The sequence below is a fragment of the Sciurus vulgaris genome (genome assembly GCF_902686455.1).
Source record: "Sciurus vulgaris genome assembly, chromosome: 6".
Lineage (NCBI taxonomy): Eukaryota > Metazoa > Chordata > Mammalia > Rodentia > Sciuridae > Sciurus > Sciurus vulgaris.
This window is the reverse complement of record NC_136466.1, coordinates 6540871-6563824: the sequence shown is the minus strand read 5'-3', so window position 1 is coordinate 6563824 and position 22954 is coordinate 6540871. Positions and strand designations below refer to the sequence as shown.

Here is a 22954-nt window from a genome sequence, read left to right as displayed (position 1 = left end):
GTGCTTTTCTCCCTCCTTGCCTGAGTCCAGCAGCTGGGTCCTGGGCATCCAAGGTGAGGGATGTCAGCTGATCTCTGGGCCTAAGACCCTGACACCCAAGTTGGACCAGAGGCCAGCGCTGGGTCACCGTTAAGAGTCCCTGTCCATCGGGCCAGTGCGTGCACAGGTGGACGCCTCGGGCCAGGGTGTGGCCCTGGATGGGGGCGCGTCTCAGTGCAGGAGTAGGGAGTGGGCAGGAGCAGGGGGACGAAGTGCAGGCTTTGAAGAGGGGGCGGTGTGAAGGCAGGAACCAAGAAGGGAGCGGCGGGCAGGGCACTGGAAGGAGGTCCGGGAGAAAGGAGCGAAAAGCGCAGGTGGGCGCGCTGGGAGCCGGCAGCGGAGCACGTGCGTGCGTGTGCGCGGCGGCGGGAGCGAGCGGGAGGGGGAGGCGCGCCCGCGGGAGGCGCGCCGGGGGCGGGACGAGGAAGTGGGTGCGAGGCGCGGGGCGCGGGCCGTGCGCGCCGCCCGCTCCCTCCCAGCCCCGAGCGCAGCGGGCGCGGCGCAGCGCCCAGCCGGTGCGGAGCCGCCCGGCGCAGCCCCAGGTAAGGTGGCGACGCTGCCCGCGGGTCTGGCTCGCCGAGGGTCGCCGGGGGCGGGGCGCCCGGGACGCCTTGGCTGCGGCTCCTGGGTCTTCGCGGCTGTCGTGGCCCCATCTCTGCCTGTGCCTGACCTTGGGCAGGTGCCTCTGCCCGCGAGTCTCAGTTACCTTCTCTGACCCTCGGGGATCGTGGCCGCTGCCCCCGGGCGTCGCCAGCAAGAGGCATAGCAAGGGATGCGGGTTGGCTCTGCCTTGCCACTGCCCGCGCAGGGGTAGATCTGGAAAGTCCACTTGCGCGTAAAGTCTCTGTTTTGTCCCTGGCTCTGGGCGGTGGGTGGCATTTTACAGGGCGTTGCATGTGTCGGAGCACGGAGCGACTCTGCTCTAGAAATGCCAGCGGAGGGCCCGGGGCTGGAGGGGAGGGGACCTCCCAGTGTCTCAGGAATCAGAACGACCGGCCTTGGACCTCCCGGGCTGCTTTGCTGAAGCCTGGTAGCCAGCGCGACAGCGTTCAGCTGGGCGGGACTCCTCCCGGGCATCTGGAGAGGGATTCCCCTGTGAGAAGAGGGGGCAAGTGGCTTCCTCTCTGATTCCTTTGGGCCCCTTAAGAATCCCAATGACCTTGAGCCTGTGAGCTTGTTTCCTCCCTGGTGACAAGTTCCATGTTAATGCCCCTTTTGAGGTGGTTGTGAAGATAAAGAGGTGGGGCTAGAAAGAGCTTGTGAGCTGTGGTGTCCCCCAGTGACAGCTGTCACCAAACTTAAGTGGCCCCAGAATCATCCTCTTTTTTTTTTCTCTCCAGAAAACTCATTTGTATGCACCATGTCCTCTTCCTCTCCCTTGCCAGGAATGAGCAAGGGGTAGAGCTGGTGGTAGCCCAGCTAAGACTGAAGCAGGGCCAGAGAGTGGGGTCCCAGGACCTCGCTCCCTACCCCATTCACACCCTGAAGCTGGTGCTCTCTAAGACAGGCCATCTCTCAGAGGACAGTTTTTGTCAAGCCTAGTTGCCTTATTTGTAAGATGAAGTTATGAATTCCTGCCTAGTAATGAGCTCTTCATTCCTGGAGTTTATCAGAGGCAATTGAATATATTACATTTCTTGACCTATATGATCCTGGGGTGGAAGAATCGAAAATAATGAGAAGATAACTTTTCTGAAGGGTCTGTTCTGTGCAGCCTGGTACTAGGTGCATTATGTGTATGGTACTGGCTAGTAATCACAGCAATCCTGCGAAGCCAGTGACGTTGAACCCCAACTTACAGACAAGGAAACTGAGGCTCCTAGAGGCGAGTGACTTTTGCCTGGTTTCACTGGTGGAAAGTGCCATCTGTGGGACTGGACCCCCGTCTACCTGCCTCCCAGGTGCTTCTGACGTTACAGCGCTGATCCCCAAATAGGACTGCGTAAACTACATGACAGGGCCTGGCCCCTGGCATGCAGCTGCACAGTGTTGGTTTCTTTTGTGTGTTGTAGTAGGAAGAGCTGCCTCATGATCACTGGTGAAGGTGAGCCTGAAGGTTGGCAGTGGGCCTCAGGTACATCTGTCAGGCGGTTTCTTTAGGGTCTGGAGGGAAGGACGTTTGCTCCTCAGTGCCACATAGGAAGCCCACGTGAGGCCGGCCCACCCTGACCCCACCCTGGCCGGCAGTGCTTTTCCTTCCTCCCTTGTCTTGTTCAGATAACTTGGCTCCATTGGGCTCAGCTTAGATTGGTTTCCCTGGGGTCACTAGCAGGCACTTTCTGGTCTCTGTCCTAGGCTGATGACCAAGGAACCAACCCTCCCAGCCAACATGTCCATAGGGAAAACAGGGCCAGCTGTGGTCCTTCTCCACCAATGCCCCAAGGAAGGAAAAGCAGGATTAAGGTCCAATCCGAAGGATTTAGCTTGTTCTTGGGAAAGAAGTCGCTGATGATGAGGGAAAGGATGTCTCAACAAGCCAGGGAGGTTCCTTTGCCAAAAATGTTTTAAGAGTACATCCAGATGAAATGGTGGGGATACAAACAAAATCTCTTTCAGTTGCCAAGTTATTCATCCACAGTCACAGAGTGCCTGTAATGCTCGGCCATAGGGACAGCCATGGGGCTACCAAGACCGGAGAGTTTTCAATGAATAGGAACGTGCTTATGCATTGGCATATGTATAGTATGGTCCCCCAAATTTGTGGCAAGACCTAGACAAAAGACAGGAAGGAAATCAGCTAAAAGTTAATGGTGTTTGCCTGTGGGCGTTAGGATTATGGGAGATTTGTTCCCTGGGCTTTGCAGGTTGGAGGCAGCGAGCATGCACTTTAATGACTGACAGACATAGCCCTGTCTGCTGCTAGTGTTGAGATCTTGCTGGGAAAGCAAGGGGGTGCTGCATGCATGAAGGTGCTGTGTAGTTCTATAGAATGGATGGCCGTTCTCAGAGGGCCTCTACGTCCATCCTGGAGACCGAATTGTCCCTCAAAATCGTGTTTGCCAGATTGAATTTTTCACCATCCGCTTGTCTCCTGTCTTGTCTCCTCTAATTCGGATGCATACTTTGTCCCATTGTCAATTTGATAATGCAGATCTGAGACTCTGCTCCCCCGCTCAAAAGTATTCCCGGGCTCCCCATTCCCCCAGGGTCAGGCACAAAGTCCTGGCCACCATGGCCCAGTCTCTGCCTCTGGTCCCCTGCAGCTACCAGCTGTGGGATTAGACCTGTCTGCCTGCCCTCTGCTGGTCCACCCTGCAGTGGTCTGCACACAGCTGTGCCCGTACCCCCACCCAGCCTCCCACAAGCAGCTCCTCTCACACACAGCACCCTCCTTTGCTTAGTGGTCTTCCTCCTTGTCGTTCAATATCCCGTTCAGATCTGCTCTCCGGGGTCCCCAGGTTACCGGTTACAGAAGAAAGCTGTCTCTGCACTGTGCAGGTGAAGGAAGGGCTCCAGAGTGACCTTGAAGAGCTCAGCTCTGTTCTGGGTGCTGGGCCCTTGTGGTACCTAAAGGGTCTCAGAGGTGTGGGCAGTGTCCTCAGGCCTTGGCTTGCGTGTCTAGGGAACTGGGACTCAGGGGCTGCAAGGTAGCTCCCAGAGGCCATGGCTGAAGTGGTTCTGCGGGAGGCAGGGACTCCCCAGGGAGAGGCTAGAGCGATGGTTCTCGGGTGGAGACCACTTTGCCTCCCAGAGGGCATTTGTCAAGCCTAGAGGTATTTTTGACTGTCAGCTTGGGGAGGAGTGTTCTGGCATCTAGGAGAGGCCAGGGAGGCTGCTAGGTGTTCCACAGAGCACACCCAGAATGAGCCTGTCCAAAACAGCACTGGTGCCGCGATTCCAAGGCTGGGTTAGAAGAGGGGCCTTCCTGGCCCGGGATCGGCACGTGCAGGGAAGCCTCAGAGATTCCGAGTGCTTCCCGTGCTGGGCACTTTGGTCCTTTAACGGCCCACAGGGCCACCAGGTCTCCCTGCTTCCACTCTCTCTGCCCCCATCAGCAACCAGGCTGTCTTTCTTTTTTTTAAATCATAATAGCTTTATAGAGATGCTGTACTTAAAACCCACCCTTTTAAACTGTGCAGGTCCATGTCTCGTATCCTCACGGAGTTGGGCAACCTCCACTGCAATCTGATTTCAGAATACTTTCCTGTGAATGTGAGGAGTGCCCTCCCTGACCCACTCCCACCCAGCCACTGGGCAACCTCTCTGGATTTGCCTCTTCCAGACATTTCATGTCGATGGACTCGAATGACGTGTGGCCTTGTGTGAGTGGCCTCTTGCCCCGCGTGATGTTTTTGAGGTGCATCCATGTTGGGGCACGTCAGCACACATGCTTCCTGTGGCTGATGGTGCTGCATTGCTGGTCATTCAGTCCCACAACCTTCCTGTCCACTCACCAGCTGCTGGGCTTTGGGGTTGTTTTCACTTCTAATGTTGCTGTGAACACTTGTGCACAGCCCTTTTGGAGGCGTATACGTTCATTTTTCTTGGGTTTCTACCCAGGGGTAGAAGTGTGGGGTCACGAGGTAAGGCCATTTCCCCTGCTAAGCAACTGCTGGACTTGTTTCCAAAGCGGCACCCTTCTGCATTCCCAGCAGCCCTGCGCGGGGTTCCATGTCTCTGCCTCCTCACCTGCCGTGGCACCGTCTTCTGGATCGCAGCCACCCCGGTGTGTGCATGAAACCATTGTGGTTTGGGTTTGCATTTCCCTGGTGGCCCGCGGATTTCGGGGTTGGTTGGTGTGCTCATCGCATGGTGCCTGCTCTGGAGAGCATCTCCTCAGAGTCACCTTTTGATCTCCATTGCGTGGTTCCCTGACTTAGACTGAAATGCGAACTCCACAGACATCTAAGGGCACTGCCCCATGGGGCACCGCCCATGGTGTTGACTGTGCCGGCCACTGGCCACCCCACACTCATCCCCTCTCCAGTCCTTTGCACTTGCTCTTTCCTCTGTCCAGCTCTCCTTTTGCACAGCAGCTCCAGGCTACGCCTCAGAAAGGCCTCTCTGGCCTCCCAATCTCCAGGGCGTCCCCTCAGACCCTTTGGATATGTCAAAGTATCATTCGATCTTTTTTTCCTGATCAGATCTTGAAGTCCTGGTCTCCAGGCATAGCTATACCTTTCTCTTACTGTGTGACCCTGGGCAAGCTGCTTCCCCTTTCTGAACCTCAACTGTCCCATCTGAAAACCACAGGGGGCCTTGACTGACTGATCTTAAAGGGTCTGTCCAGCATTGCCGTGGTTTGATGCTATGTGACAGCACAGCCTGGACTGCCACAGTGAAAGGAGGGTGGCTAATGCCAGGTTGGTCACGCATTGGAGCAGACAGCGTGGCCAATTGCCGCTACCCCCCAGGACAGTCTCTAAGAGGACATGGCAGGTTTGACCTGGTTCCCAGACTCTAGGAACAGCGGGAAAGATTGTAAACACCCACTCCAGCAAAAGCTGGACACCTTGGTCACCTCCCACTCCAGGGCTGTCTACTTCCCCTGGTAGAGTCATCACCTGACCTCCAAGCCCTCTCTGAGCCGCAGAGCTGTCCACTCGGTCATTCAACAGACCCTCACCAAGGCGCTGCTTGCAGCAGTCCCCAGCAGTGCACTGAAGATACGGGGGTGGATCAGTCTGACTCCTGCCAAGGATCCCGGGTAGGTGAGAAGACAGACCCGTGAGCAGCTGCCAGGAATAGTGCCACCCTCCTGCCCTCTGCAGACCTCGGAGACCCCGGTGCCTGCTGTCCTGGGGAGTCCGCATCCAGAGCTCTGCAGAGCTGGGTTTTTAGGTGAGTGTCCCCAGGTGGACAGAGTGGCTGGGTGATCTGGGTGAAGGAGCTGTGTAGAGACCCAGAGCTGTAAAACCTGCAGGTGTGCTCGGGGCATTCAGAGCAGTCAGGGTTCATCCAAGACCCTGGGCAGTGGGACGAGGTGATGGGCAAGTGGGGGGAGGTCTTGAAGAGCCCTCACTGCCAAGGTGAAGTTTGGGTTTTGCCCCGTAGGCTATGGGGGTTCCCATAGAGGCAATCAGCTTGCAGTTTCTAAAATGCCCTTTCTGCAGACACAGCAGGGGAGGAGAGGGCGGAGACCTGGGAGCCTAGTCAGGTGCCCTGGCTCTTGCCCTTCACTTGGAGCAGAGCTGAAGACAAGGGGCAGAGTCACAAGCGGCTTTGAGAGGCCAGACTACCCGCACCAGTGGGGGTCGCATGCAGGGAGGGAGCCTACGAGCCAAGGGGAGGAACAGCTGCCATCCGCCTGCCCAGACTCACCCGAGCCGTGGAAGCTGGCATTTGAGCGCGGCATTTTCCAAGTGGCTGGAGACGAGATGGAGGCAGCCGGGGAGGGTGGTCCAGATGGAGGGATCCAGCTGTGCAGGAAAGTGGGTGAGAATGTAGAGAGTTAAAGCAAGAGGGAGACTTCTGGATACTTGAAGAGGGGAGGGGAAACCGAGGCAGGAGAGTGGAAAGGGATCGACACTCAGCACAGTTTGGCTGATAGCGCCCAGAGCAGCTGCAAGGCCACTGCCTCTCGCTTCTAGACGCAGAGCGTTCAGGGCCCACGAGGAACCGTGGCTAGAGCCGCAGCTCTCCCCCTACCAGACCCCCAGGCCAGAGACGGGCAGGTCCAGCCTGGGTTCCAGCAGGGGCAAGTCAGTCTCCCCCAGGCAACTGGCCAGTGGGTTTAATACCAATCAGATGCAAAAGTCCCAAAGCAATAATGACATTGCAGAGGGGTTAGAAAAGGATGAGTAAATCCCGGAAGCTGATCTGGCTCTGTAGAAATGGGCAGAGATCAGACCAGCAGCCAGCAGAGAATTTTACAAAGCCTGTAAGATGTTTAAAAAAAAAAAAGAGCCAATACTTTAAATGAGATTTCATTGAAAAGTTTGGACATTTTATTTTAAAGTCAAAAGATTCCATTTCATATGCAGATTTCCAGCTTCTCTTGGAAAATGTGGCCACTGAGGGCTCTCGGCCCACAGTTAGCACAGCTGTGTAGCGCCCACCCCGCTGGACGCGGCCTTCCACCCACACAGTGGTGCAGCTGCATGCAGTCCCTGCACGGCTGCCTCATTTCCTCTCCTGCCTGGGACCTCTTACCCTGGGGCCCAGGACCCCAGCACCATCCCTGTCCTGTCACCCTGGCACCCAGACCTGGCGCCCAGAGAGAGCCCTTCCCCTCTGTCCCCAAACCATGTCCCGGAGAGCATCGGTCTCTGGAGAGGGTGGCGTTCTAGGGCCTTGTGTGGCTCTGTGGAAGTCCTTCCTCCACAGCCTCCTTGGTCATGGTGCACACTGGCGGGGTCAGTCAGGTCCACAGTGGAGAGCCCGGTCGATGAGACAGAGCTCCAGCACAGGGCCCCTTGTTTTGAATTGATGCCTTTAACAAACGCAGCCCATTTGGAAACACGCTGCGTCCTCCTGACACTGCTCGAGGTGGTCATGCTGTCTCTCCACCTGGGTAAGATTCATGTGGTTCAGAAGTGCAGTGTGCAGAGGCTCGAGAGAAAGGGCTCACTGGCCTCTGGCCCCCACTGCCCAGTTCCCCACCTCCCCCAGAAACGAGATCACTTCTGTTAGTTTGTTGGGGTGCATTCTTCCAGATCTTCTTTATGAAAACGTAAGCAAAAAATGTACAGCAGTTCTCCCCAGCCAGTGCCTGAAATCAGCAATAGCACCGAATCCCATGTTTTTTCCTAAAATACACACCTGTGATGCAGTTTAATTTATAAAGTAGTTACAGTAAGAGATTGATAATAATTAATCATAAGAAAGAGCAATTACAACAATACCACCCTAATACGATTGCCAGCATCAGTATCCTCGTGCTTTGGGACCATTATTAAATAAAATAGGTTACTTGAACGCAAGCACAGTGGTACCAGGGTAGTGAGTCTGATAAGGATAGCTACTAACAGGTGGGTAGCATATACAGTACAGACACACTGGATAAAGGGATTATTCCTGTTTCGTGTAGGACAGATGAGATTTCATCCTGCCACAGCATGTAATTTAAAACTTAAGAATTGTTTTATTTCTCTTCCATTTAATATTTTCAGATGATGATTGACAACAGGGAAAGCAACACTGTGGGTAAGAGGGACTACTGTATTTATTTATATCATTGCATTCATATTATATGTGTTTGTATTATTTTTGGCCCAAAGAGAAGCATATTCTGCACACTGTTCATTCAGTACCCTTTGTGTTGATTTTTAGGCAATGTAGAATTAACTCCCAAGGTACAAAATCTTGAATAAACAAATATGAAAAGAAGATAATAACAACTGCTATCAGTATCCAAAGAAAATCATTATTACCATCCAGTCTTTCTAGGCATAAACTTTGGTTATCCCCGCCCCCCCCCCAAGGTTGCCAGGCTAGGAGTTCATAGTTAGTCATTTTCTATATGCAGTTGGAATCTTGCTATTTTTTAATCTGAATAGAAGCATTTCCCCTTATTATAGTATCCAAGATTGGTGATACCAGCTGTCTAGTATTTCCATTAAGACGTAATTCACTCAACCGTTTTTCTGGTTTTAAATGTAGACGTCTTTGTAGCCCACAGCTCTTGTCGGGAGCAGAGGAGCTTTCTACTCAGTTGGAGCTGGGCTGACTGAGCATGTCCAGGAAGCCAGGTGTCTGAGCCAGAAGCAGAGGGGCCAGGACAGGGACTGGGTAGACCGGGCGAGGCGTGGGGACAGGTGGCTGCTGGGGTACAGCTGAGGCAAGGGATGTGCCTGAGGTCCTGGAAGGCAAGCAACAGGACAAGACACACGGCGGCAAGCTGGAGGAGGGCAGGTGCCGTAAGTGCTGTGCCTCACCTGTACGCAGACTCCCGTGAGTGCTTGACGCCTGTTCCCTGGCGACTCCTCCCAGCAGTCGGCCACGTAACATGGGGACGACTGTGGCTTTCATTCACCCAGTGGATGGGTCTGAGGCAGAGTGACCAAGCCACCGCTTAGCGTGGAAGGGTGGGGGCCACCACAGAACCCAAAGGCTGGCTCATGGAGAGCCTTGTCCTCACCCCGCCTGGGCCTCTCAGCCCCGGGAGGCTGGCATTATGGTCCCCATTTGGCAGGAGGGGAAGTGAGAGGGAAGGCAAAGCCACCAACACGAGTTGCCCAACTGGCAAGTAGCAGAGCAAGGGTGGCACCCAAGGCAGCTGCTGGGAAAGGGGCTTCCTCTGCTTGGGGCCTGGGGGTGGAGCTGAGGGCAGGGCAGAGACGCCTGCTTCTCCAAGGGCAGAGGGTCCGAGCCCAGTGCAGGAGGAAGCGTGACCGCGAAAGGCAGCGTGGGAGAAGCAGCCAGGCCTCGGGCAGAATTGTCCCCCTAGAAAGTGGGGTGGGAGAAGCAGGAAGGCCAGATGTCCCCAGAGCAGGAGGGACAGCGAGGGTGAGACTCATCCCAGCGCAGCATGGTGGAGCAGAGCAGCCCTGGCAGATGCTCCTCGCGGAGGATCCCCTGTGAGATTTGCTCATCGTAGACCTTCCCTGGATATGCAGCCGGGCAAAGGTGGGAGGAGCCCTTGGGTCCCCTTTCTCCGCTCAAGAGCACCGCTCGCTTGCCAGTTATCTTTCCCGTTCCCTCCTCCACCTGTCCCTTGTTCTCTTGAGCATTGTCCTCGATCTGTGATATCAGGGGCTGGGGGCGTAGCTCGGTGGCAGAACACCTGCCTAGCCTGTGCCAAGTCCCAGCACAGCAAAAGTCCGAGGAAATCTGTTCTATTGAACCACCTCAGTGTCCGTTTCCTGCTGCTGAGCGCCTGACTCCCTTCCCATTTCAATGGCCAGAATTACAGGAGGACCACCCCTTCCTCAGTGTAATTCACTGCCCAGTTTGGACTCGAGTTTCCCTGGTTGTCTCAAGGTGGCTTTGTGGTAGGGTTCAAATCAAGAGCCACACAAGGTTCAGGTGTGGCTCCCAGATGCCGGGACTCTGACACAGCATTGGAATGCCACCAAAGCCTTTCCAGGGACCCAGCTGGACTTTGCCAGCCTCAGTAAACATGCCCAGAACGTGTATGTTAGCCTGTAGTTGGGCAACAGTGTCTAGCTCAAAGCCTGTTCCATAATAGGGTGTGGAATATCTTCTATGAGTTGCTGACTGTCCTCTGAACATGAAAACAGAATGGTTGTAAGGTGTAGCCTTCACACCACTGTCGAGCTGAAGATCCTAAGCTGAACCGTCATAGACTGAGGGCTGTCTATAATTGGAAACCTAGGTTCCATGAACTCTCCTGATGATTAAATGCTGTTGCTGTCTTAAGAGGTCATGAGCATGGTCTGGACCCAGCAGGACTCTCCAGCAAGTTGAACTCAGTCTGTGGCTTCACTGTTGCATCCAGATACTTGAAAACTAAGGAGGTGTACATTACTGAAATGGAGTGCAGCCTGGTCCTTACAGGTCACCAAGGAGGCAGCTGGCCATCCGTCTGGAGTGCTGGACAGGGATTCCTATACATGAGCCATCACTGGGTTACTTGCTGTCCTCAGTCACACTAGCAGGTGATTCAGAGGTCCCACAACCCCAGCCCCTGCCTCTTACACACACACACACACACACACACACACACACACACGAACTTTCTCCCCCACCCCAACTCCTCTGGGACCAGCAGTGTGCCTGTGACACTCTAACAGCCAGGCTGCAAATGCTCCCACCCTCCTGGAGCCCCCCAGAAACCCTTGGAGATTCTGCGTCACTCAGGTGGCTGCTTAACCCTACCACATCACTTCCCCAGAGCCGACACATCAGGAAGGCAAAAGTCCCTTCCAGGTGGACAGTTGTCTGGACTGCAATTTACTCTGCTAGACTACCTGACTTGGGCCTGTCACCATGCCTTGGAGCCTCCTCCTTGGGTGACGTTAGGCAAGCAGACTTGGATCCTCTGCCCGTGAACTTCTACTTGCCTTTCTGTGGCCAGAAGTGAAGCAAAGAACTGCATCTGTGGTGCTGGTGACGGGCATCCTTCTGTCATGCAGGAAGCAGGGAGGACAGGAATCATCTCTGAGGGGGCTGGTGGGGATGGGCGGTGCCCGGGAAGCGGAAGGGCTCTGGTGGCAGAAACTCCTGAGCTGGGAGAAGAGGAGTTTGGGGACTTTACCAGGAACATCTCCAGGACTTGATCCCCCAAGGCTTTGGGGTTCACTGCGTGGGCTTTCTCAGGAGAACCGAGGGAGGGCTCAGGCCAGAGGGTTTGCAAAGTCTCTTCCTGCCTGCAGTCTCAGGGCCCTCCTGTCCTTCACAGTCCTCTCTCGCTGTTCCCCTCTGCAAACCTGGCAGCACCCTGTCTCCAGGACCAACCCAGCTCTGTAACCACCCTGCCACCTCCACTGCCCCGCTTCCTGCCAGCACCTGCACAGCAGAGGCCCCCTGCCCCATTCCCCCCGCCCCTTCCCGGCTGCATGCCCGAGAGGTCTTGCCCTTCCGCAGGGAGCTGAACACAGGACCTCCGTCCAGCATTGCTGCCCGGCTCACCCTGGCAGAGCACCTGGAGCTGAGACTGCGTCAGACAGCGCCCGCGTTTCCCTGGCCTGCTCCTCGCCCCTCCCCAACAGGAAAGGTGGGACTTAAACTGCAATTCCAAGAGGGAAATGCGTGGGAGAAGCGGGCCGGGCTGTCCACCAATGAGCCAGGATGCTTCCAGCACTGCTGTTCACCCCCACATTTCATCTGCAGCACCGCAGGCTGCATCTGGCAGGACAGCCTCAGAGAGGTGCAGAGAGAAGCCAATGCCCAGCAGCACAGTGAGAAGCTGCTAAGCCTGCATCCAGGCCTGGCTGACCCCTTCCCGCTGCAGGGGCTTGCTTCCTAGGGTGCTTCTTCCAGTGCGAGCAGCCCTGGGGGGTCCCTGGACGGATGTGGGGTCAAAGACACAGGTGTTGGCCAGCATCCAGTCACACAGAAACCCCCTTCTCCAAAGCCGCCCCGGCATGACACAGAAGGTCTGAGCGGAGTGCTCCTCGGTGCTCCGGCCCCGGAGTGCAGGCAGGTTCCCTTTCTAACGAGGGGTCCCTAGGGAGACTGCCACTACACAGGTTGTGCTTCGACTGTGTTTATTTTTAGGGTGACCTACTTGAAGGAAAGTGATCCCGGTGATCACTGTAATGATCAAAGTTCTTTTGCCACGATTTTAACACTAGAAGGAAAAATGACTCAGTCAAAAACAAAACAGGATGGTGTTCTGTGAATCTGAGGAAGCAGGAGGTATTAGGGGACAGATAGGAGTTGGGGAGCACGGGGCGTGGGATGCGGCAGATATCAGGAATCAGAAGCCACCGGTGCTGGGCTCTGCCCAGGCCCTTGGCCTCTCTGGGCCACATTTGCAAAAGTGGGCAGTACTGTGGCGCTGACTGCTTCAGGTTGTCCAGGACTCAGGTGGGGCCGGAAGGTGGGGAGGAGCAATGGCTAAGATAACCCTCGGTGCGCATGGCCCTGGCAAGAGGTGGCTGTTTGCTGCTGATAATCTTCAAGGTGCCCCAGCTGGCCAGGTGGCAGGACTTTGGCCCGCAGAGCAAGCCGTGCCTAGAGGCAAGGGTGACACCCTGAAGGAACGAGGCTGGGAGACAGCAGGCAGGAGGGACCCTGCTGGCGGGACAGCTCTGGGCCAAGGCCTGGGAGATTGCAGCGGTGGAGGCGATGTGATAGGAGGTGATGTGGTGACAGGAGGTGACCTGGCGAGGCTTGGCCGTGAGGACGGCCATCACAGGACCGGATGGGCGCTCAGTGTGCGCAGAGCTCTGCAGCGCTGCCTGGGCAGAGGGACTGGGGCCTGTTCGCCAAGCCTCCAGGCTCATTCTCAGGCCTACAAGAGTGTTCACACACACACACACACACACACACACACACACACACACACACACACACAACCAGACCTAAAACATGAAAAAGAAAACCACAAAGTTGCCACAGCAATGAGTGTCTAGTTGCACGTGCACAAACGTCACACTGTCCGTTCACTGATGGCAGCTCATCCTATGCAGACTGCACTTTGCGTGGACTGTTCACGCATCGCAATGGATCCATCTTGCAGAAGGGTCTGGCTTCCGAGAAAAAGAGCGTGGGGGCCCTGCCCACGTCCTTAAAGGGCGTGACCGCCTGGCAGGTCCTTGTAGGAAAGGCAGCTCCCTGTCCGCAGAGGTGTGCGAGGCCAGCCAAGTCCCTGACTCTGGCACTGCAGAGGGCTCCTGAGGACGAGGGATGCCTCCTGGTGCATATCCCTTCTCTCCCTGGTCTGTCTGAACAGATCCCACCAGCCAGCTCTGGGCTTTAGGGCTCCCTGACTTCCAGACCTCGCTCAGGCCTGCTCAGCCTGGGCACAGGGTCTCCCCAGGAGGGCTGCAGCGTGGCACAAGACATGCTTGAGGACAGAAGTAAAACCCAACCCTGGCTCTGGGCCCCTGGAGGCTTAGGATCAGCCCTGCTGGGAGGCCAGGCCTTTCTCATGAGGAACAGCCTTCGGCTCTTCTGCCTTGAGGGCTTTGACCAAGTGCTCAGCCCACCACGTGTGAGGAAGGAGTTAGAAATCTGCAGGCACAAGATGAAAAGTGCCCTGGAGTGTGGTCACAAGGGAGGGAGTGCCCTGTGCCGCAGGTACAAGGCAACCTGCCTTTGTTCACAGGGGAGGCTAAATGCGCAGGGCTGGGCAGGCGGGCCTGTGTTCAAGTCCTGGGCTTTCCTCCTGGTCTTGAGACTAGGTTCTGTATATCAAGTGGCAGAGGTGAACGCCTTGCTTGTTGGTGCTGCAGCAGAGATTATATGAGGCAAGACACACAGCACCCGGGCCGAACTTGAAGTCAGCGTTCCTGTCTGCGCCAGCTCCTGACAGCTTGTCCTCGCTGAGGGTTAGCTGGCTGGAATCGACAGGCGGACTTCCATATCTGTCGCCAGTTCCCTGGGTGACCCAGGGTTGGCGGATTGAGCGCCGAGTCCCTGTTGCCTTTGAGCCAAGTCCAGACTTCCCAGATCTGTCCCCAGCTCCTGTTCCTCCTGAGAACCAGCTGAGGGGTCAGCAGAAGCCAGGTCACCCGGGAATGGCAGGCATTGCTCTTTTTATCTAAAGAGGAGGCTCTGGAGGGGCATGGCATGGTCAGAGACCAGGACGGTCTGAACACAAACTTCACAGGGACAGAGGAGAGGGGTGGCCCTGGAGGGCTGTGAGCTTCAGAAGACCTCTTATAAAGGGGCTGTTGTGGGCAAGGACCAGGCGCCAGCCCCAGCTGCAGCCCCTTCCAGCCATGTGGCTCCACCCGTTCCCAAGCACAGCCCAGGGACTGCCATCAGCCCTCTACCTGCCATTCCCTCTGCCCTGCACACCTGCCCCTTCCCTTCTCCTGGCCAGTGAAAGGCACTTCCACAGGATTAAAAGATGGGAAAGTTCCCCAGGGGAATGCAGTCCCCTGTTCCTGTCCCACCACCCACCCCCGCAGAGGCAGCCCTCACGCATGTCCTTCCCTCCCTGGCCACCCAGGTGGACACGGGTGGCTGCCTGGGTCCAGCATGCTTGCACCCCTGACTGTCAAGCCTGCGCACCTGGATCCACCCCGCCGCAGCCCAGAAAATCCCAGCGTTGGGGCGCAGTCAGCCAGCAATCGGGTGGTGTTCTTGCGGTGCCACGGGGAACCCCAGACAAACTCCTGGAAGCTATTTGCTGAGTCAGAGGTTTTGGTGCTTAAGTCACTGGAGCCAGGGGCATGGGAAGGGTCTGGGGACCTGTGACCTGTGAAGACGAGGATCTGCCTTCAGGCACTGTGGCCCCTGCACGTCACTGCAGTGATGGTGGCGTGGCCCTGGGGCCTGCTCAGGCCTACCACAGGGGCCATGCCCAGCTCCTGATGGACCGAGGGCACGCAGGGACCCGGAGTCCTCACCCTCTGCTGGGGACGTCCAGCATCTCCCCCTGTGAGCTTCTGCAGGGCTGTCCTCTCCCTCTGGAACCCACTTGTCTGGGATCGTTTCCTCAGGGACCTCATCCCCTCCACGAAAATCACCTCCCTGGGGAGGCCTCAGCCTCCAGAGACCAGCTGGATGCCCCACCACGCAGCTCCACTGCCCCTGCGCAGAGCTCGGCACGGCTGCAATGGAGAAGCACCGTTCTGGCCGCTTGCTCAGGTCTGTCCCCACCCCTGCAGCAGACACTGCACAGTGTGTCCGCCACGTGCACAGCTGCATCCCCAGGCCTCGGCACGGCCACCGCACGGAGGTGCTCACACACTGGTGCGGCTTCGGGCACTAAGAGAGTCACATTTGGAGAGAGTGAGTCGGGGGCAGGCTCTGGGGCTCCTGTTCCTCTGCGTCTTCATGTTCATAGTCAGAAAGTGAAGGAGGAATTTTCACCCTGACACGAAGCGCAGGGATTAGAACTCAGGACTGTTCACTGTCAAAGCCCCCGGGCTCCCCCTTGTGGCTTGGAGCCTCTATTATTAGAGGGTCAGGACCTGACCACCTGCCCTCAGTGAAGGCCAGTCTGCACTTCTGTTGCTCCTGACCACCTGGGGTGGCGATGTGCCTTTAGGCCAAGGAGAAGCCCGTCAGCTCAGCCTTCACCGAGCCTGCCTGTCCTCAGCAACTCACGGACTGTGCTGCTTCCCATGTGGCTGTGGGGTTAAGAGTGTAAACCACAGAAGAGAGAAAAGGAGGCCTGGACAGTCTGACCAAATGGCCAGAGAACACCCAGCCCCCGCCGGTCGCGCTCTGAGTGCCAAAGCACAGCCCTCCAGCAGCTCTCTCCGGGGTCTCCTGGAGGAGCAGCGAGGGCAGAGGGCCATCAGGCAGGACAGGAGAAGCAAGAGGTCTCCCTACCTCACCCGGGCTCGGTTCTGATGGCAAGTCACCAAGGACCCGGCTAGGAAAGTCCCCTGAGGCCCTGGAAACTCAGCACTCTGCCCCCTTCCTAGTCCCTGCCCGTGGTGCAGCAGGTAAGAGCTGGAGGGAGAGGGATGGAGAGGCCACCTGGAGTACTCGAGGTGGACACAGGAGGCTAGGCTTGCCAGAGGAGCAGGAGGACGAGGGGCTTCCGGGCGGGTAGGGGAGTGCAGGACGGGCCTGGCAGTCTCAGGACCAGGAGGCACTGAGTCACTGCGGCTGCTGCTGGCACTCAGAGCATCCCAAGCCCCTGGGCAGAAGTGAGGCTGAAGCAGCAAGGCCAGGTCACGGCGTGCCGCACCAAGGACAGCCAGGCTAGTGGGAAGTGCCGTGGCAGACCCCCACGCAGAGCCAGCGCGGCCAGGCAGGTTCAGCTCACGTCCGCAGGCTGCACAGAGGCCTTGCCATGACCGCCCCTGCACGCAGCTCGGGGGGGCCACCTGAGCTGAGGCGCACACGTGAGCCGCCACGTCACTGCTGAGGTTGCAGTGGCAGGTGACGCCTGTCTGTGGAGATCGGAAGTCTCCCTAGCAGGCAGTGGAGGGGAGGCCCTGTGTGGAGGGGAGGCCCTGTGTGGAGCGTATTCTTCAGAAGGTGCCTTTCCTGTGGGTACTCAGGCAAGATGGGGAGATGCACAGGAAGTAGTGAAGCCTGCAACTGGCTGCAGGCAGGAAGGCTGAGCAAAGCGAGGGTCTTCGTCATACGTACACACATACCGGAAAGAGCAGAGAAGCCCTGCTGAACCTCCAGCAGGCAGACCAGGTGTCACGCACACTGGACTGCTTCCGTCAGCTCTCCACAAGTGCTCAGAAATGTTTGCTGTAAAATGCTGGGGGCACGGGCCCAATCTCCCCTGCCCACGCCAGTGTCCCACTAGACCCCAAGATGAGCTTGTGGTAGGATCCCAAGGAGGAAAACAGCATACACACACAGGCTGCATGTAGCCTGTACTCCTCTGTTACAGAGATGAGGAAGTGTTGGCGGGAGAGAGGGAGGGGCAGAAGGAGAGGTGGAGGGAGGGAGGAGAGACGGGTGAAGGCAGGAGATGGATGAATGGAAGGACTGAGGGCAGGTGAAGGGAGGGAGGGGTGGAGCACGGTGGGAAAGACCCAGCCTCTGCCCTCGGTGGTTCCCTCTCCAGTGGGGGGTGGGGGGCGAGACAGTACAGAGTGGCAGGTGCTCAGAATCTAAGTCAACCCACAGTGCAGCGGACATTGCTCCCTCCTCCACGCTCTAGGAGACAAGTCACCTGGGCTGAACCAGAGAGGCCAGGAGCTTAAGTGAACCCAGGCAGAGAGCACCCCAGGTATGGGGATGGCTCAGGCAGATGCAGGAGAGAAAGATGGCCTGCTATGTTTGGGGATGCTCACTTGCCTTAATGGTGAAGCCGGGGACAGTGCAGGAGTGTTTGCGGAGAGGCAGTTAGAAAGAGCTTGCTGTCTGATAGAAGACTGGGCATTAAAAACAGATGAAAGGCATTGAACTGAGTGTGTTGAGCAGCTTTTCATTGCTATGACAAAATACTTGAGGTAATCATCTTTGAGAGAAGAGGGGTTTTTTGGCTCACGGTTTCAGAGGTTTCAGTCCAGGGTCACTTGGCCTGCTGCGTGGTGGGGGCACTCTCGCTGTCTAGGAAGCAGAGAGAGGCAGGACGGCCGGGTCCCAGCACCCGCTTTGGGGGCACACCCTGTGACCCAGCTTCCTCCCTGGCCCCACCTGCTGAAGGCTCCAGCACCTCCTAATTGAACCGCTCTGGAGACCTGGCCTTCCACACATGGCCTTTGGGGGGACACTTGCCCAAACCTTAGTGCTGAGAGTGAACCCAGGCTTATGCTGCTTCTTAGGACTGTGAGGTCACTTGGCCTCTGTGAGCCTTGATCTCCTGCTATCACACCGAGTGGGTGGCCTCCTGCCCGGGTGGGATGGTTACCCAGGTCAGTGATGCTTGACATGCGTGTATGTCTGTGCGTTGACCCTCACTGGCGGGAGCTCCCAGTGTTTCCATTTCTTGCCACTTGCAAACCCGTGAGTGCAGATGTCCTTGCCCAGGTCACTCCTGGGTTGGCCTGCATGGCCACAGGCTGGCTCCGGAAGGACTGGGCTGAGCCAAGTGGCCTAGAGGGCCATCCACGATGCACTGGGGATTTAAAAGAAACTAAGGAAGTTGTGGAGGGACGCGCAGGTGGTGTGGCCTCCTGCGTGCTCACAATGGAGGCGCAGAGGACGGCTGCGAGCCCATCACGCCAGGTGGCCAGCGCCCCTCCCCTGGCCGCGTGAGGGCGTGGGCGTGTTGTGGCCCCACAGCCAGCTCTCCCTGCCTGCCTCCGGGGTGCTCGCTGTACCGCAGTGAACATGTCATCGCTTTGGAAGTCTGAGAAAAAGTTGGGGAGAGTGTCTTCCATTTTATCTGTGATGGTGACAGTGACAATTCTTGTGCGCAAAAGGAAGCCATTGAAAGCCAGTGGGCAACACGACCCTCTAAGGTGATCACCCTCCCACAGGGTCCAGGGTGCGTGAGCCTTGCCTAAGACTCCTGCCTCCACAGGAGGTTCCCCCAGACTGCAATGGCCTGGGAGCTGCTCCTTTGCAAACCCCACGAAGGAAGGAGTCACGGCTGCTGCCCACCATGCCTCGGACCCGTCACCCGGAGCAGCACCTGGCGCGGGGGCGGTGCTCCAGGAAATATTTGTCGAGGAGAATAAAGGGAGGGAAGAGGAGAAAGGAAGAGGAGGAAAGGCGGGGGGAGGGAGAAAGGAGGGAGGGCAGGGGAACCGGCTTGGAAGCTTCGAAGTTTTGCCCAAACTTTGACTGAAATGGCAGCTCAATGCCAAAGTGGCCTCTATACTCAGCTCTTCAGGAAACTCAGAGAAATCTGGTCGGAAATAGGGTTTCTCAAAAACCAATCCCATTGCTAACCCCTCCAAAGTGAGTCAAGTGGTGGCGAGACGCCTGTTTTGGGGGCCACTTTTGTAATGAAAAGATCTTCTAAAACTAACACCCGGAGGCCCAACTGCAGGGCTGGAGGCTGGGCAGGGCAGCAGATGGTGACCAGGAACCACGACCCCTGCCCCTCTCAGTCCTTACTGTTAAATGGTGCTTCTCATACCGGGCTGCAAAGCCACCACAGGCGGGAGGCTGGGGAGGCCGGGGAGGCCGGGGAGGCCAGCTCCTGCCCCCAGGAGACTAGCTTGCTTCTGCCTCTCGGACCTGGGGACGGACGTCCCTGTGGGCAGCTCAGGCACCAGGATGAGCCTGCATGGACAGCCAGGAGTCGGCTCAGCTTAGCTTGTGCTGGTCAGCTGCAGGCACAGACTGTCGCCACCAGGAGGAGCCCTGGAGGTTACCTGGTGACGGGACTGTCCTTTAACCAAGAGGCATTGTGGTGCAGCAGGAGGGAAGGAAAGGAGGTCTTCAGATTTTTAAATCATCGGAAAAGACGAAAGATTTCACGACACGTACATTCCACGTGTCCTCCGCGTGTCCTCCATGTGTCCTCCGCGAGTCCTCCGCATGTCCTCCCCGTGTCCTCCAGGTGTCCTCCGCGAGTCCTCCGTGTGACCTCCCCATGTCCTCCGCGTGTCCTGCGCGTGTCTTCCCCATGTCCTCCAGGTGTCTTCTGCGAGTCCTCCGCATGTCCTCCCCGTGTCCTCTGCGTGTCCTGCACGTGTCCCCCACAAGTCCTCCATGTGTCCTCCCTGTGTCCTCCAGGTGTCCTCCACGTGTCTTCTGCGAGTCCTCCGTGTGACCTCCCCATGTCCTCCGTGTGTCCTGCACGTGTCCTCCAGGTGTTCTCCGTGAGTCCTCCGCATGTCCTCCCCGTGTCCTCCATGTGTCCTCGAGTCCTCTGCAAGTCCTCCACGTGTCCTCCCCATGTCCTCCAGGTGTCCTCCGCGGGTCCTCTGCATGTCCTCTGCGAGTCCTCCGCGAGTCCTCCGCGTGTCCTCCGCATGTCCTCCCCGGGTCCTCCAGGTGTCCTTCACGAGTTCGCGTGTCCTCTGCCAGTCCTCCATGTGTCCCCTGTGAGTCCTCCCCGTGTCCTCCGCAAGTCCTCCACGTGTCCTCCCTGTGTCCTCCAGGTGTCCTCTGCATGTCCTCAAGGTGTCCTCCGCGAGTCCTCGCACAGCCGCGCCCTCTGGCACAGGTTCTGACAGCTGCTTCTGTGCCCCAGTGGCGCAGTCGGGTCCTTGGGACAGATGCCTTGCTGGCCCCCAAGCAGGAAGTGGACCGCCCACCCTTTTCCTGAAGGAGCGTGGCCCTAGCTGGAGTGCGATGAGTTTTGTCAGAATAGCAGCACCGGCCTGGCTCCAGCACTTGAGGAGCAAAGCCAGTGCGCTGTCGCTCATCCATCCAGCCTGTCATTCATTCACCAGATGCCTCGTACCCGTCTGTGGGCTCCGGAGCTTGGAGCAGCAGGAGAGAGACCCACACAGCCCCCGTTCTTGTGGGGCCGAGCGCCTGTGTCAGGTCTCCCCGTGTGTATCGAGACTCCTAGCCCTTCCGGCTCACCCTGCGTCCTGCCCGCCCCTCCCCATCCTGATTACCCCGTCTCTGCAAGGAGAGGCACCCCGATGGGCCCCAGGCCCCAACAGGGCTAGAGCACTCCCCCCGAATCCGCTCGCGCTCCTGGTCGCGTTTCAGAGTGCTCAACGCTTGCTCTTTGCCCTTTTAGCTCCTGCTCCGGTGACCCCAGAGAGGGAGACCTCGACCCGATAACGTGGACGGGAGCAGGTGCCGGCTGTGGAGAAGGCCTCGGCGGCTTCTCGTGAGATCCCCTGCACGTAGCACCAAGGCCAGCTCAGCGCCACGCTCTCACGCCTCTGTCCCCATGCCCAGCCTGGAGAGTGGAGGGCCGCCCCAGCCGCAGGAGGGAGCAGGCTCCTCGGGGCCTTCTGAGGACTGGAGTCGGAGCCGCCAGCCTGGCCTCCACCCTGCCTGCAGCACTTCTTCATTCAGACCTGTGCCCCACGCCTGCGCGACCGCTTGACTTATTTCTAGAAGACGGTGTTGTGGCAGTGACTGGAGCTCCCCACGTGGACTTGCCTTGGGCACTCTTGGGAGGCTGGAGCCCAGAGGCTGGAGCCGCAAGACCGAGGGCAGGGCGGGAGCTGGGGCCCCACGATGGCGCCCAATGGCACTGCCCCCTCCTGTGGCCTGGAGTCCACTGCATTCAAGGTCACCATCAGCCTGGTGCTCTCGGTCCTCATCCTCATCACCGTCGCCGGCAACGTGGTCGTCTGCCTGGCCGTGGGCCTGAACCGCCGGCTCCGCAGCCTCACCAACTGCTTCATCGTGTCGTTGGCGGTCACTGACCTGCTCCTCGGCCTCCTGGTGCTGCCCTTCTCTGCCATCTACCAGCTGTCCTGCAGGTGGAGCTTCGGCAGGGTCTTCTGCGATATCTACACCAGCCTGGACGTGATGCTCTGCACGGCCTCCATTCTCAACCTCTTCATGATCAGCCTTGACCGCTACTGCGCCGTCACAGACCCACTGCGGTACCCGGTGCTGGTCACCCCGGCTCGGGTGGCCGTCTCCCTGGTCTTCATCTGGGTCATCTCCATCACCCTGTCCTTCCTGTCTATTCACCTGGGCTGGAACAGCAGGGGTGAGACCAAGGGCAACGGCACTGCCCGCAGGTGCCAGGTGCAGGTCAACGAGGTGTACGGGCTGGTGGACGGGCTGGTCACCTTCTACCTGCCTCTCCTGATCATGTGCGTCACCTACTACCGCATCTTCAAGATCGCCCGGGAGCAGGCCCGGAGGATCAACCACATGAGCTCCTGGAGGGCCGTCACCATCAGGGAGCACAAAGCCACCGTGGCGCTGGCCGCCGTCTTGGGCGCCTTCATCATCTGCTGGTTCCCGTACTTCACAGTGTTTGTTTACCGAGGGCTGAAAGGGGACGATGCAGTCAACGAGGTGTTCGAAGCCATCGTGCTGTGGCTGGGCTACGCCAACTCGGCCCTGAACCCCATCCTGTACGCCACCCTGAACAGAGACTTCCGCACTGCCTACCAGCAGCTCTTCCGCTGCAGGCCCAGGGGCCGCGGCTCCCACGAGGCTTCCCTGAGGCTCAGCAGCTCTCAGCTGTCACGGGGCCAAAGCCGTGGACCCAGGTGGCAGGAGGAGAAAGCCCTGAAGCTGCAGGTGTGGAGCGGGACGGAAGTCACTGTGCCCCAGGGAGACACAGACAGGTAAGGCTGCCTTCGCACACAGGAGGGACTCTGGGAGGGGTCCTGCTCGTGCATGGCCAAGAGGTCTCCAGGGGCCCTTCCCAAACCACATCTCATTTAATCCCTCCCAGGGCGCCATAAAGTAGAGCATTTTGCCTCCATTTGAAAAGGATCCTCGTAAAGCCCTCAGAGAACTTCTCAAGGATCACTCAGTTAGGACGTGGACAGAGGGCCCTCGCTCCAGAACTCATGGGCCTGTCTCTCCAGCTATGTTGTCCTGGAAATATGGAGACTTAAGTTGGAGGCCCAGCTTTGCCACTTAGGAGTCATGGCAGAGTTGGGCCTCCAATTAGGCCCAGCCTCGTAACTTACCCCTGCAGGGTAGCATTGAATAGCTAGGTACAGATGTCACCTGATGGGACTGTTGAGGGGCTAAAGGAGAAACCCATGCTGTTCAGCATTTATTGAGCTCCCACTGTGCACCAACTCTTACCTTAGGGTTGCTCAAGTCAGTGGGAAAAGAGGACAGCAGAGTCGGGAGGAGGTCCTTGAAGGCCAGACCAAGAAAGTAGCTGTTCCTGAAAGATGCAAGAGTTAGACAAAAGGATCAGGGTAACCTAAGCAGATCTGTGCTTTGGAAAGAGGACTCTTCCATATGGATGAGTCAGGTGAAACTGCAGAGGCTCCGTGAGAAGGCTGGGGTGCTGGTCCAGGAGGGGAAAGAGAAGAAAGCCAAATTGCTGGGCTATTGAAAGAAAGAAGACACTCTCACAAAAGGTAAAGAGGCAGAATGAGATTTAGATAAAGCCACTGGGACAAAGCCAGGGAGGGCATTTGGGGATACCACATCCAGGAGCTGAGTGACACTGAGGACGCTCATCTTGTGA

The 22954-nt window shown here is 57.6% G+C and overlaps 1 protein-coding gene across 2 annotated transcripts in view; it reads left to right on the top strand.

Annotated features, from left to right (window-relative positions):
* The first annotated feature begins 446 nt into the window (after nt 1-446).
* HRH2 (histamine receptor H2) overlaps nt 447-22954 on the top strand; it is a 43109-nt gene continuing 20601 nt past the window's right edge. For both annotated transcript variants that reach the window (XM_079143666.1, XM_079143667.1), the window contains exons 1-2: nt 447-581; nt 20567-22088. In XM_079143666.1, coding sequence (XP_078999792.1) covers nt 21016-22088 — 1073 coding nt within the window. In that variant the 5' untranslated portion in view covers nt 447-581; nt 20567-21015. The remainder of the gene's footprint in view (nt 582-20566; nt 22089-22954) is intronic.